The 14,966-nt window shown below is 37.6% G+C and overlaps 1 protein-coding gene across 1 annotated transcript; it reads right to left on the bottom strand.

Moving 5' to 3' along the window:
- Positions 1-439: 439 nt before the first annotated feature.
- Positions 440-8,463, bottom strand: CMBL (carboxymethylenebutenolidase homolog). Its single transcript, XM_040586499.1, has 6 exons — positions 8,315-8,463; positions 5,578-5,800; positions 4,682-4,789; positions 3,451-3,593; positions 1,896-1,987; positions 440-869 (listed from the first exon to the last, which is right to left on the bottom strand). Exons 2-6 carry the CDS (start codon positions 5,790-5,792, stop codon positions 690-692), a joined length of 738 nt encoding a protein of 245 aa, XP_040442433.1. The 5' UTR covers positions 5,793-5,800; positions 8,315-8,463; the 3' UTR covers positions 440-689.
- Positions 8,464-14,966: the final 6,503 nt, after the last annotated feature.

Genomic DNA, 14,966 nt, shown 5'->3' with positions numbered 1-14,966 from the left:
GATGGCAGTCTCCTATTCCTGCCTTGTTCTTCTTTCTCTTCTGAGTTTTCGTGCTCTTCACAGTCTCTCTGTGCCCTACCCTCTTCTCACTTGTCCAAGTTCTTCTCTGGTCCTGCATGTTCCTCTAGTCACTTCAGTCACGACTTCCAAATTTTGCAGCCCACTTCCAGTCTGCATACACTTCTTCCTATTGTTCTTCCCCTTCCCTCTTTCTAGCTCTGTTTCTATGGATTCTGGACAGGATAGCCTGTTTCCAAGAAAACATCCCAGCCTTTCAAACCAGTATGATATTTACCTCAAAGCTGAAAATCACACAGCTCAGTAACTCTAAACACGGCTTTTTTGGAGAGCATTTATCAAGCATGAGTGGAGTTTTAATGACTTTCTTATCGTAATGATATTAATACAAAAAAGTGAAACTTTCAGATTCTACAAAATATCCCATATGAGATTCTAATGATTTGAAGATACAAGATCAAATATAAAAGACATTTTTACATTTATAGTTTTCAACATTTGAAAAGCTATTTCTAAGCATCTACTTAGAAGACAAGTGCAAATAAGTAGTGTTATTGCAGAAGAGTTTTATAAGATATTTTGTTTGTTTTAAGAACATTTTAATCAATACAGTTTGTATGATTTTCTGGTTTCCTACAACAATGGATTTATTTTATGGGCATTTATTTATGTTAAAGATATTTATTCAGCCAGTTGATCATATCCTTTCTTCCTTCCTCAATGTAAGGTTTATCTTGAGGATTGATATCTTCTCTTTTGCGATGTACAAACCCATGTGTCTGTCCAGGGTAAATTTTAACTTCATAATCAACTTTACAGTTTTGTTTAAGCTTCTGCTCCAGTAGAGTGACCTGTAACACAGAATGTTCCATGTTGGCTGAGTACGGAGTTAACATGTTATGAATTTACAGTCCTCAAATTGCCCTGGTTTTTTACTTTTCAGAGAGACAGACACAGTGTGTCCATGCCATCATTTTATCTTCTACTAATTTTATATCCAACTGCATTTCTGTTACTACACTTTATTTAACTAGGCTTCCCCCCGCTCCCCCTCCCCCCCAATAAAATAGTAGCATGTGACTGTATAAAACTGCAAAAGAGTATACGGGTTACTGTAATAACACCTGTAAAGGTAAAAACACCTATTACTCAGCGTCATCAGAAGGTTCGCATGTAGTGATCACTGTACAAGTTACTGCTGATAGGCCCCACCAAAAAAACAAAGAAAATCAAGGCAAGGTTTTTAATTAATTTGAAATTGAGGGAGGAGAAGCACAGATACAAAATCAGCAGTTCAAAGCTGCTGGCATTTTTGGCAGGATAATTAAAGCCAACATCACTCAATGAGGGCGTGTCTTCCTCTTTGATCCCCTTGGTTGATAATCATCTTTCTCCAGCCATTCCCCACCCAGGCTCCCCAGGAAGGCTGTTGGCAGAGTACCAGAAAGGAGAAGCTCTGCAGGACAGTGGGAGAAGGAAAAGGATAGTCACAGGATTTTTTCATTCTCCTGGAACTAGTGATTCCACCAGTACAGGTGAGAACTTTCTTCTGATTTTATGCACCATCAGTATGATTAAAGAGGGTTTTCTATCCTAAACTTGACAAAAGTCTTCCTTTGTATTCTTGTCCTTTTCCTCCTAGGAACTCTCATATAGAAATTACCCATATTTTGCAACAGAAACAAAAAATATTTTTTAGTGTCACTGTAAAACTTTTTTGTTTGGACATAAACAACATAAATTTGTGTAGAAATACTGTAAGAGTGAAAGGGGAAGAAAAGTGCAAATTAGTTGTCTACTTTCTTTTAATTAAATATCAAATTACAAAACAGCACGAAAAGCATTAAAAAGACAAATATCTCTGATGGGAAACTCACCTGCTCCAATGGGATGTGTTCATCCTTTTCAGCAAAAATGAAGAAGGTGGGATGAAGCAAATTGGATCTGTCCTCAAAGAACCTGATGACACCTAGGGAAGAATGAGCACATATACAATAAGTCATGTTACTTCAAGTGGTTAAATCGCTACCACAACTCTACAGTCAAAATAATGTAATTTTGTGTATAATATATATATATAAAAATAAATAAAGTAATGGAATTAAACATGCTTTGCTTAAAAGTCCCTTTGGTTGTGAGAACTTCCTATGATGTGGGATGTCATCCAGTACAGAAAGACTAGCTCTGCCTGAAAACGTCAGGGAAGAATTGTTACATTTGCCTGGTTCTTGTGGTTTTCTTTAAGCACCTGCTTCTGACCACCATCAGAGACAGGGTCCTGTGAAAGATGGACACTTCAGAGCTGCTTGCCCCTAGCCTGGCATGGCCATTTTTAAGACCATTGTAAATATTCACCAGCCCATATAGTTAAATTGCAGTGTACATAGATTTATACTGATATAAATTAATAACAAATTGATATTGTAATTTTTACTATTAAAATATATTTTAATATATATAAAAACTAACCAGCTACCACCCTGGCCACTCTTATCATTATTTCAATTATTACAACAGAAAAATAAAATTATTCATATGTTAGCAAGTAGCATTGCAGAATTGACTCAGCTGATCAGCAAATCAGTGCAGCAAAATAGTTCCCACAATCATTCTGGAAAAACACATTCAACTTCCTTTCACCTCAACTGAATATAAATTGCCTTGGGTTATAGAGAAGTACAGAGTTTTATAACAAAAATATTAAGGGTAGCATATATGCGTTAAGAATAAAAGTGTGAGAGTACAAAGGTTAAAACAGAAAGTTAAAAACAGTTCACATTAATAACAAGGGACCACTGCCAGCAGTAACATTGAGGAATAAGTTGTTCATGCCATGATCTGAAGGGCTGCAGCCTGTGCAGCCCCCAGCCCAGATGAGTCATCAGCAAAAGACCCTCCACAGGACAGCAAAAAGGTTGGAAATCACTGCTGCCGTGTCTTTCCCTGTTAGCCCAGCGGGCGAACAGAGGACCGATGTGTGCCAAATAGGTTTACCAAAACCTGAAAACCAGACAGTGGGCAGCCACCTGTCCTGACTTACGCAGACTGAGGTAAGCAAGATACTGTGGCAAAGATCCACTTCATGGTAACTGTTGGCTCCTAAAAGATATAAAAGATGTACCCAGAAACCATTTTGTCATCACCAGCCAAGAGGAACCTGAGCCATAGGGAGGCCTTGACATTTGGAGTCCCTTGTATGCCATGTAGCACAGAAGCAATCGTGGCCATGCCACTTGAATGCACAGATCTTGCTGGTTATGATTAAGTGCAAAAATGTGAGTGTGCAAAATCAAATTGCTTAAAGGTTTTGTAGAATAAAATCACCTTCTTCCATAAGATGTCACACTGAATTTTGTTACAGGAATATTCCTACAGAGTAAGTTCCTGCACCAGTCACGTCTGCTCAGAACATAATAGGTATTTGAGACTTACCATAGAGGGACACCCCCGTCTTTAAATTGGGATTTTTCAGCATCAGATGTTGTACTGCTGCTCCACCCCAGCAAAACCCAATGACACCAATCTTCTTTGCACCACATTGCTCCCTTAGATACTTCAGGATGACATCAACCTCTCTGAGACATGTAAATGAAAGCAAATTAAGGCTCTAGCTCTCTTCCCCTGGCCTCCAAGGTGGCTGCTGCTCAGAGCTGCTGGCTAGGCATCTGTCTGCTTGTGGGAGGTGATAAGTGACTCCTGGTTTTGCTCTTTACTTCATTTATCAAACTGTCTTTATCTCAACCCATGAGTTTTCTTGCTTTGTTCCTCCTGTTCCCTCCACTGTCCCTCCTGGGAGGAGTGGCGGTATAGGTTCCTGGCTGCTGTCTGGGGTCAACCCACAACTAGTACAACCAGTGTACTACTAGTCATTTCTAAAATACAAGAGAAACTCCAGGGGAGAAGAAAAAGGAGAAAATCAGTCTTCCTAGACTCTGTTACTGGAACCTAAGGTGATTTTATAACGAGCAGTCCAATTAATTTCACAAATGGCAATAGTGGACTTATAGGCTAACACAAATAAAAGTTTAAGACACACAACCCATCAAGAGCATCCCATGATCACAGATGTGACTATAGGTAAACTATCTCTCATCAGGGAGACAAATATTTAATGAAATTGTGGAAGTAGATTTGAGATTGTTGCTTCAAAACCAGCAGTAACATACAATCAAGCTACACATCAGATAAAAATGGGAATAATATAGCTAGAAGAATGGGAAAGTCGTATTCTTTGAACCAGCTGGGATCTGGTGGGAGCAGGGCCAATGTTCCCTAGTGTTTGGGGACTGTGTTTGCACCCTATCTAAAATGCACGGAAGCTGTGGCTACATGCAGGAACTGAATCAAACCGAGGTGGAAGTAACAAGCTGCATTTTCTAGCCTTTGACGGTTCTTTTCTTTTGAGTCATTCAATCTCACTTCTACCCTCTGCACAGGTAAACAGTGGGTGCTTCTATTCTTGTTCAAAGTTCTACTTTTCTCCAAAAAGTACCTCTCACATAATCATGAGCTTGACCCACAAACTGCATGAAATTTCTGGGTTTGGACATCCGGCTGTATTTGACCCATTAATAATTTAGGATCTAATCCTGCATCCTTACTGAAGCAAAATTCCCTACAAAAGGAGGTTGTACACTTGCTGGATAGGGAACAATGATTGTACTTGTCTATTTTGCCGGCATTTCGGGTTTTCAGCCAGTCATTGAAAGTTGCCCAGTCATTAGAAGGTTTCCAAGCTTCTTGTCCCACAAAAAAATCTGGGCAGATGGCTCTGCAAGAAACATGAAAACATTTTTATGCCCATGAAATAATACTGATAAAGGATTAAAGGGAAGTCCGTGTGTACTACACAACAAATTAATTTTGTTGAATATACATAGAATTTAATCTACATCAAAACTGTACAGCAACCCTCATTATTTTTCTACATCTAATAAGGAGACTTAGCATAACTTCTAGATACATATTGCCCTGTTAAAATTCATTAATCTGACAAATCGTAAACTGCAATTGAAAATACTTTGTTTCCTACTGAATGTAAACAAACAAACAAACAAACAACCTACAGTTTACATGGTACATACATTTGGGCTAGAGGAAATGCTAATCCTGTAATACAGGAAAGAGGATACCCGATATGGGTTTTTCCATATTGGAAGACTTATTTCTTTCTTTGACACAAGCTGGTACACTTTACCTTCATGGAGTGACTTTCATCTTCTCTGGAATTTTTACTGTAATGGCAAAGTTGCACAGAAGCTACATTGGGAGGAAGGAAGCAGGCTGCTTTGGGTTCATGAGGCGTGAAAGATAAAACCAAGATTTTTTCCTGTTTGGCCTCTCTTCCTCTGTGCTTGCCTACTATCTCGCTGTGGTAGGACTACCCACCTATGTTAGACTTCTTACACTGTTTTAAGAAACAGGAAACTCTTCAGAGAAACGTGTAAGGGAAGCCTATGAAATTATTTCTATTTGTATGGTTTATATAAATTCAGGAAATAGTTGGTTCAACAAACTTCCTTATTAAAAAGACACTTTGAAAACAGTAACATTTCTTACATGTATCCATTAGTTGTTAGCATATCAGCCATGTATCTGGTATTCGGCAGTTGCCACCCAAATATATCATGAATCACAATCACAGCTTTGTCTGTGCTGGCAGGTGGTTTGCAAACATACGCCTTGATGTGCTCAACTTGCACCTCCTGCCCACAGCCTCCATAGTCAAACCTGTCTCCAATATCACATGGGCAGGGCCTCGATTCATTAGCCATGCGTGATACTAAAGAACAAAAATTATTCAGTTGTGAATACCACAGCATACCATACTGAAATAGATCAAAACACAGTAGTATCATAGACTTCCATTTTTGAATTATTACAGTGACACTCTGAACATGCTGATTACTGTTAGACCTAAAATGCAACATTAGTTAATAAGCCCACTGGGGTTTTCTTATAAACAATAATCTCGTTAGAATTACTTATATTATGAACTCTACAGAGGGAATCTGGTATATAAATAGGACTTCCATGCTCTACAGTAAGTAATACAGTAAAAATTATGTTATGACCAACCAGCAACACAACCATCACAAATTATTTAAGTAGCAATGAAACCAATTCTTTCACTCTTCATCTTGTGTATGTCCTTGTCAGGAATACATAACTTTCTTTAGCATAGACTGTAAAGGCTTAATACAGAACTTGGTGTTTTCAAAAAAAAACAACCAACCCAACATGGCTACTGTGTAGAAAGATATAACTTACTCTATTACATATATTATATACATAATTACACTTAGATTAAACATGGTATTTTTCTTCAGAGACTTAAGATTTTCCATAGCTTACTTTTCCAGTGTCAAGAAATCCTTTTTCTAACCACCTTCAGCCTCAGCTATTGCAAACTTTTGAAGGAGGATACTTAAGGGAAGTGCCAAGAAAAATATGCCAGCAAAAGCCAGAGTATAAAATTGTATTTATTTAATAATTAATAAGGAATGCATTCAAACTCTAAGACAGGAAAAAAGAAAACTGAACATAACGAAAAATTCCTTCAGTTGAGGCAAATATTTTATCAGGAATGTAACAGTAGGGTATAGTTAATTTTTTACAAACTATTGCTTAAACTAAAACAAGCAATTCACAAAGGTCAAAAAATGCCAGCAGATTCTAACAGAGATTTATGTAGCATCTTGGTCTCAAGTTAATGATCTTATGCCATTGACCTTACGTGCACAGAGCATCTGCAAATTATTAAGAGAATTATAAAGAGAATTTAGATAAAGCTTTTAAATATAAATATATTATCTGCAAATTATAAAGAGAATTTAGATAAAGCTTTACCTAAATGCTCTACCGATAATTTTTGTGTACTAAGAAAACTTTGCTACTACAGAAAGAAGGATGTTCAAACTTTACTATGTTGAATACACTGACAGAGAGAAATGGGAAAAAGCAGATTACTGAACAGTCCCTGACATAGTGGGACTTAAATAGCTGTGGCACTAAAAGGACAGCTTTAGGAAAACAAACAAACAAACAAGCAACCCTACAACCAGGAGTTTTGCACAGATTTCCAGAGACCAAGATGCTCTGGATTGGCAGACTTTAAAATTCAGACTATCCCAAAAGGTACTAGCAGAGCTAGGGTTGCAGGTCCTGTGAGATTTCATTTTCACAGATCAATTCAAGACAAGCTTTATTGTGTTCAAAAGCTGTATTAACTCTGGGCACACATATATACTAATCCTCTACTATATTTTTTTTAAAAAAAATAAGCCACACCCACCCAGAGGTGTTTTTTTTCACATGTTCTAGTCTCATGTATAAGACTTGTGATTTAAAATAAATGTACCACAAAAGAAATATTAACAGGTAAGTATATAAGACAAAATACAGCTTAGAGTTGATAACTAACTTTCCATTCACAAACCATTTCCTTTTGATTAGATTAAGATTAGAAAAATATAATAAACCCAGAAACTTAATATTAAAGAAACATACATTTCAGAACTCCAGAAACACAAATGCAATACCTTCACCAGTCCTTAAAGGCTTTAGTTGCAAACATTTCACATTAGCTGACAAAATGTAAAGCAACATCTAAAACATAAAATATTTAAAGATGCAGATATAGCAGCTGAGGAAAAGAGCTCCAGACACAAGCCTGTGAGGAGTAGTGTTGGCTTGTGTGGTTTATAAGCCATACAGACTTCTCAAGCTTTGTAGCGTAGTCAAAACGTTCCAGTGTTTCAACATTTGCCATAGTATGCATTACATACAAACAGGATCTTCTTCCATTTCTAAGATGTTACTGAAACATTCCTTAAAAATTAAGCCCCCTCCTTACATCCATCAAAGCTATTCTTTTATATCTGTAAACCCATAGCCTTGGTGTTCCACCACCTCCACCTGCAAGTACTTGAGCATTTATTCGAAGACCAAACAGTAACTTCATTTTTCAGAAACATGAACCTACAACCAGAGAAATATGAAGATACTGCTGTGCAGCTCTTTCACTTCCAATAGACTCTCCTGAGTCCTCCTCCTGAGAGGTCTTCCTCACCTCAGCAGGGAAAATAACAGGTTTCTGAACCATCATCTCAAACATTTAAGGGAAAAAAGTAGCCCCCGATAGCATTTAAATCAGCATGCGCTCTTTAAAAAAGCACGTACATAAAAATGAAAGTCCCCTGAACATGCTGAGTCAGACCTCAGCATGCACTTGTTTACATTTCTTAGGAGGAAAAGCCATGAAAGTTTAAAAAAACCGAACAAAACCAATACATACCTGTAGCACAGCGAGTGTGTGAGATAGTAGAGGCGAGTCACAAGAGTTCAGCGTGGATGGTTAGTGCTGAATGTGATCCCAAAAGGAAGTGCTAACTCATAAAAATGAAAGCGGTGAGTGTAAGCATCAGGTTTCTTCAAATAAGAGTTACGTAAGTTACTGCCCTTATCTCTGAGTATTGCAGAGTGACAAAGTTGAAAGTTCTCTCTTTTTAAAGCCGTTAATTTTATTGCTAGCATAGGCAGGGTGTGCTGCTGTGAGGAGCACTGCAATAGCTGAGTACCAAAGCCTCTTTTTAACTTACACAAAATGACATTGAGCATTGGAGGTCTTTTCAGCTTAGGAAACATATTAATGTAGGTGACCAATTCATTTAGATGATTTCTTTTTTTTAAAGGGTGCTCCTTTGTTTTTAAAGGTCAAGGTGGTATCACTTTTAAACATTATGTTGGCATTATTTCCTCAGACTATTTATCCATTGGTAAAAGACATATCTAAAGTCATCAGAGGGGTGAAGCAGTGAAGTAGAGTTATCATTTCAAAGCTGTATACAGATAAAGCTTATATAGTATGGGGAAAATATTTTCTCTTTCAGAATGAAAATAAATAATATGTAAAAAGGTAACAGTTTTGTAGACCACTGTACATATAAGTGTTTAAAATACATTTGTATCCTTTCACAGGATATTTTATACATTTTTTTTCCTTTTGAATTAAAGTGACTGCATGATCCTTGTATCCCTCCCATACTAATGATTTTCTTTTTGTTGGATTATTAGGATTATTCTGCAACAAGCTTTATCTAAGGATATTAGCAATCCAAAATTCACTGTTTCCTCAGAGGCATGTCTAAAAAGAAGCACTAAATGCATTTTAGCCTACCACACTTTTACCTTAGGAAAGCAACCAGCCTTACAATTCAGTCCTCATGTGTAAGCTGTTTTCCCGTGTTCTAAGTCAGTGCTTTTTATTTACAATTGCAAAAATAAAGTCAAATTTTTAAAAAGCCTACCAAAGAACTCCAGAGTGAAGTCATAAGGTTCAAAACCCACCCTTTTGTTTTGGTCTGATTTTTTGGCTTTTCCCACTTGCATACTACAAACAACACATTATAGCATGCAGGGAGCTTCATTACTCCATAGCAACTTCAAAGAACAGTAGTAAAATACATGAGAGAAAAAATGGCAGTTTAGATCATTCCTAGAAAAGAAAAAAGACAGCAATGTATGCAGAGCCTTCTTGGCTTAATCAATGGAGTTGCTTAATTACATTTCCACGCTCTCAGTCATGGTAATGTGGCTCTGGAAATTTTTCTTTACACATAAGACTATTCCCCTTTACCATAATACTAACATTAAACTCTAGAAATTAAATGGCTTTTACTTTGATATTGTTTCATGTTCCTTGATAGGCAAGCCATGCAGCTTTTTTACTTCAAAGTCAAAACTTAATTCAACACATTAATGACCTCTGTACATGCAGTTGGTTGCAGTTTGTACTGTAAACACATACCTGTTTTGGATCGCGCATTTCCAACTCTTAGTGACTTACAGTTCTCATGGTTTGGTTGTACTTGTAGTAACTCGTAGCTACCCTTTCGCTTCAAACAAACGCTGCATCTCAGTTTGTTTTTTTCTTTTTGCTTAGTCACGGTGTTAGTGTTACAGAACACATGCCGTTTCAGTATTTATGAATGACTGCTGTTCTTTAAATATATGCCCTGATCGTCCTCTTGCACATTAGGCTAACCTGCTAATGCTAATGGAACTCCACTAATCTTGAGTTATCCAGGTTTTACAACAGGGTAATTAAGGTACAATAAACTTCCAGACTTCTACACTCATCTCCTGCAAAAATGTGTTATGAGAGCAGTATCACCTAGGTTAACAGCTGGATTAATACATTACATATAGATGGTATTGTATGAAGAACAACAGTTAATAGGCAGCTGCAAGCCAGAATTCTCTGAAGACCTCCCCATGGGAAAGACAGAGGGCCATTACCAGCATGTAAAGGAGGAAAACATGGATGGGAAAAAGCAAAAGAAATTAAAATCCCATTGAGAAAGAGATGGTTAATTAATACTGTTGACTATTTTTACATGAGACACACCACAATGTATGTTGCTCTGATATTTAATTTGAGAGATTGTCTTTAGTAAAATTAAGACTTTCCTAAATTACATTTTCTCCCCATTAAAGCACATAGCAGTCTTTATTAGTAGCACTGAGAAGGTGAAAAGGGACATAACATTGTTTTCTTTTTCTTACAACTTTATAAGTGCTAGCACCCTGTGAAGATACTAGGCAGCTGGTTTCAAACTAATGAATGCAAGCCTTTCTCCCCATGAAGCATAAATTAAACCATGGAAGTCACTGTCATAAAATGCACTAGAGGTCAGCATTTCAAGCAGGTTCAAAAAGGGTCTGGCAAATCCACAGAGGCTAGGTCCGTCCATTCAACACACTGCTCCAGTGCCAACATCCATCTCAGGCACAGCTCATCCTGAACAGCTGGCTGCCAGATCGTGGAGTGAGAGGGACAATTCCCTGCACAGCCACTGCTGGCCCCTGACGGAGGCTGGGCGATGACTAGATGCAATCTGGAGCTGATGCAACACTAGATTTTTCTCATATCATCAATGGGAAAATTATGTAACAAGACGCATTATGCAAAAATCATGTACCATTTCTTCTTTAAGCAGCAACCATGGTTGTAAGCCACACATTAAAATGCCTTGTCTGCAGATTGCACTGCACTTTTGAATTCCTAAACTGACCAGGAAATCACCTACAGTGTTTCACAGGACCAGAGGTAATCTGAGAAAGTAGTACTCCATCTGGACAACCTTAGCCACAAGATATGCCCACTTACGTCACCTGTTAAATACGAATCCGCCACCACCATACCAATCAAGAAAGCCTAGTCTTTCAAAATAAGTTTCACCAAGCAATGTATTTGTGTCCCTAAATTTTGAACTTGTGATTTATGTAGATTAGATGAACAGTGGCCATAATACACAAATAGATTAATTTAACATTAGTCTCATTTCAAACATTCAGATAAATCTCAAGGAACTGGAGAATATTAAAACATGACACTGCTAAGTGAAATCTAAGACTTCTTCAAAAGAACATAATATGGAAGTATCCATTAGAATCTACTGACAAAAACATCAAAATAATCTGTTTACTTATTTGATTTCTATTTCAACAAAACTTCCCCTCAGTTTTCTAAAATGTGCCATCAAAAATCTGCACAGTGTATTACATAACTGGATTACAATTTAAGTTGCTTGTTCTTCTATTAAATGTATTTATTCAGTCAGTTGATCACATCCTTTCTTCCTTCCTCAATATAAGGCTTATCTTGAGGATTGCTGTCTTCTCTTCTGTGATGTACAGAACGATGAGTTTGTCCAGGATAAGTTTTAACCTCATAATTGACTTCACAATTTGTTTCTGTAGCTTCTGCTCCAGCAGGGTGACCTGTAATAAAGAGCACAGTCGTAACTATATCAGTATAGCCATATTACACATGCTACCACTCTTCATCTTATTCATAATCCAACTCCCTAATGTACAATTCAGGCTAGAAACTAGTAACCAAGCTTCATATGGGCAAAACAAAAAGTAAAATTATATAAAGAAAAAACAGCTTTGCAGTAAGGGTCTAGAAAATTTGTTAGAATATAAAGTCAGGTCAACAATCTGCAAAGATATGGACAGAAGTACTTCCTATATGTGAAATATATAGCAATGCCAAATACACTACAACTGAACAAAAGCTTCTAACAACACCTGTGGATGGAATGTGGTGTATCCTACATGGTTTATGGGTTTCTATGACCAATAGAAAACAGTATCATCCAGCAAAGGATAGCTCTCTGAGTACAATACTTCAAAAAAGCGATGACATTTTGATAAAGCTTTCTTACCTGGGTTACTAGCCATACTTTTACAAAGGAATGAGGCTTAAGAAGAAAAAAAATAATCTAGTTTTCATTCTTTGCCTAGGTTACATTAGCCTTCCTGTTCTGTTTTGCCGCATTCTGCTCCATTTTTCTGCTTATTTTTTGCCCTTCAAGCAGTATCATGAGGCTGAGTTTTGATTCCGAATTCTGGATGGAATTTTAAACATGCAAAAATGAAAGAAGACAGAGGTTATTAGCATACTTGATGAAGGGGAAAGAAGTCATCTTTCTCAGCAAAAATGAAAAACGTAGGGTTCAGGAAAGTGGGTATATCATCAGAATTCTTGATTAGTCCTAGAAAACATTAAAGAAACAAAAAAAAAAAATCACAATTGACTTTTAAGGTGAAATCAAGCTTCAAATACAGCACTCTGCTTCTGCAGTGAAAAGTTTTCAAGTCTCATGCAATATGCAGCCATGCACACTAGCTTTACTTTCAAACTACTGTAACCATGACTCCTAGTAGAATACCTTCCAAGATTGTAAGTCTATTTAAGCCATTTTCTTAAGATACAGACAATATCTGACTTAATAAGACTTGAAAAATACCTTCTGTGCATACAAGCTTGAATGTTTTGACTGGCTGGGAAAGTCAATGCTTTAGTAAATAGTCCAAAATTTACATTCTGAGAATGTTAGCAAAGGGCAGCTTAGCTATCCCAACTTCTTGAGCAGAGCATAAGAGGAAAGCTGGTGTTAAAATAATCACAATCTAACCTCACAGAGCTACAGCAAAAATAATACTCTGCTCCTAAGAGAATTTCTAGCTCTGCAGCATGCAGAGCAGTAGTAAACAGGAAAAGGGAGCTAAATCAGGAAGGTGACCGAAGGACAACACATATGTCCGTCCAGATCTGAAATAGAGATGTCTGCTCTGACCCATTCTGAAACTAGGAGCAAAAACCTTCACCACTGTCTTCGCGTAATATCTTCCCTGCTCAGCTGAAAATGCCTCTCTTCATCAGCTGACAGCCTGATTTGAAGAAACAATGTTAGATCAAGTACTTAAGCAATATAATATGCATGTGTACCTGCTTGTATTACATCCCTGTATTTACCTACCATAGAGAGATACGCCAGCCTTTAATTCCGGGCATGTCATTATCAGGTGAGATACAGCAATACCACCCCAGCAAAAAACAATGACCCATAATTTCTTTGCACCATGCTGTTCCTTTAGATATTTAAGCACAGCATCAGCTTCTCTGGAACATACAAGCAAATGAGAATTAAGCACCCATTGTAAAACCAGTATCTGAAAATGTGAAAAGAAAATCTAGAGATGCATAGAAGATACATAAAACATAGCGATCCCTATATCATGCTGTTACTATATTTTCTTTCACATACTTTAAATAAATCATTATTTCAGACCAATGATAGGGGTTGCTAATCTGAAATAATCAGAAAGAGAGGAAAAAAAAAAAAAAAGACCTGAATGGAATTAAATAATAATGCAATGTGATCAACATATATCAAAGGAAACCTAAAGAGATGGAAAGTAGATGATTGATTAAACACCTATCTAAGGGTTAAAAGAAGCTGATGAAGTTTTGCTTTGTAAATGTAGATAGAAAAAGTAATAAAACCTCTCTAGAGAATACTATTCGTTAGACAGTCAAAATGCTGACAATAACTGTAAGCTAATCCCATATATTTGCTGCAGGAAAGTCAATGTAACAAACAAGGTAGATCTTTTCAGAATTTATAATGTAGCTTGAAATACATCTTACCAAGATTCTGTATTCTGAAAAAAACACATTTACCCCTGAAGCAGATGTCACCATGCAGAAGCAATAAAGAGAAAGTATTAGTGGCAGTTATATCACCTCAAAACTATATTTTCAGCCCCAGTTCCTTGCCCCCTGCGGCACGCAAGCTATACACACCCTTAATACATCAGCCTCGCAAATACCACATCATCCACCAACACACACAGACAGAAGAAAATTAAGTGCCAAAAAATTCTTTCTTCACTGGACCTAACACTTGAAACGTGAATCGCCTGTAAGAAATACCAGGCAGAGCCCAACCCTTCCTCCCCATTGCAGCGGACAGGGGGCAGATTCCAAACTAAAAAGTTTCCACGACAACTGACCCCTCTGAGAAAGGAGGGGAGCTCTCTGGAAAGGATTCAGTTATGTCTCCCATAACCTTCTTACCAAATACCTGAGCCCAGCAACCTTCAATGTAGCTACTACCAAAGTCCAAGAAAGATATTTGCTCTCCCAGGAAGTTAATTAGTTTGGTCTCCAATTAGACTCATCACTTCTCAGTATTGTCTTGCCAAGAGTTTCCTTCTGTGCTATCAAGGCAGCACAGCACCTCTGCTACTGACAGGTCTTTGCCGATAAGTGCTTGGGCAGCATTGCACACAGGAGGGGAAGACTTGATACTCCTCTTGGCTCCCAGCACCCTGTCCCCTGGGGAGCCGCCGGCCCTTAATGCACCGTGACAACAGATGATCAGCCACCTGGGGCCAGTTACACTGTGCTAGGCGCAATCAAAAACTCATTTCTTCCTTCCATACAATATCTTAACATACCAGTCTGTTACACAGAGTGAGACTCAAGATGAGAACTAGGCTTTCTCACTCCTTGTGTCACAGGTCATTTTTAAACCATGCTTTTTGAGGCAGAGGAAACAACTTGAAGTCTATAACAGCTGATGTTATCAACA

This window comes from Falco naumanni, chromosome 3 (genome assembly GCF_017639655.2).
Source record: "Falco naumanni isolate bFalNau1 chromosome 3, bFalNau1.pat, whole genome shotgun sequence".
NCBI lineage: Eukaryota > Metazoa > Chordata > Aves > Falconiformes > Falconidae > Falco > Falco naumanni.
This window is presented reverse-complemented; position numbering and strand designations above follow the sequence as displayed.

What these genes read in the sequence shown, in the direction of transcription:
- CMBL (XM_040586499.1), bottom strand. Translation starts at nt 5,792, where the DNA reads ATGGCTAATGAATCGAGGCCCTGCCCATGTGATATTGGAGACAGGTTT. An exon ending in CTAACAACTAATGGATACAT is followed by an intron (nt 4,790 to 5,577) that starts GTAAGAAATGTT and finishes TGTTTCTTGCAG; the next exon opens with AGCCATCTGCCCAGATTTTT. An exon ending in AATGCCGGCAAAATAGACAA is followed by an intron (nt 3,594 to 4,681) that starts GTACAATCATTG and finishes TACATGTCTCAG; the next exon opens with AGAGGTTGATGTCATCCTGA.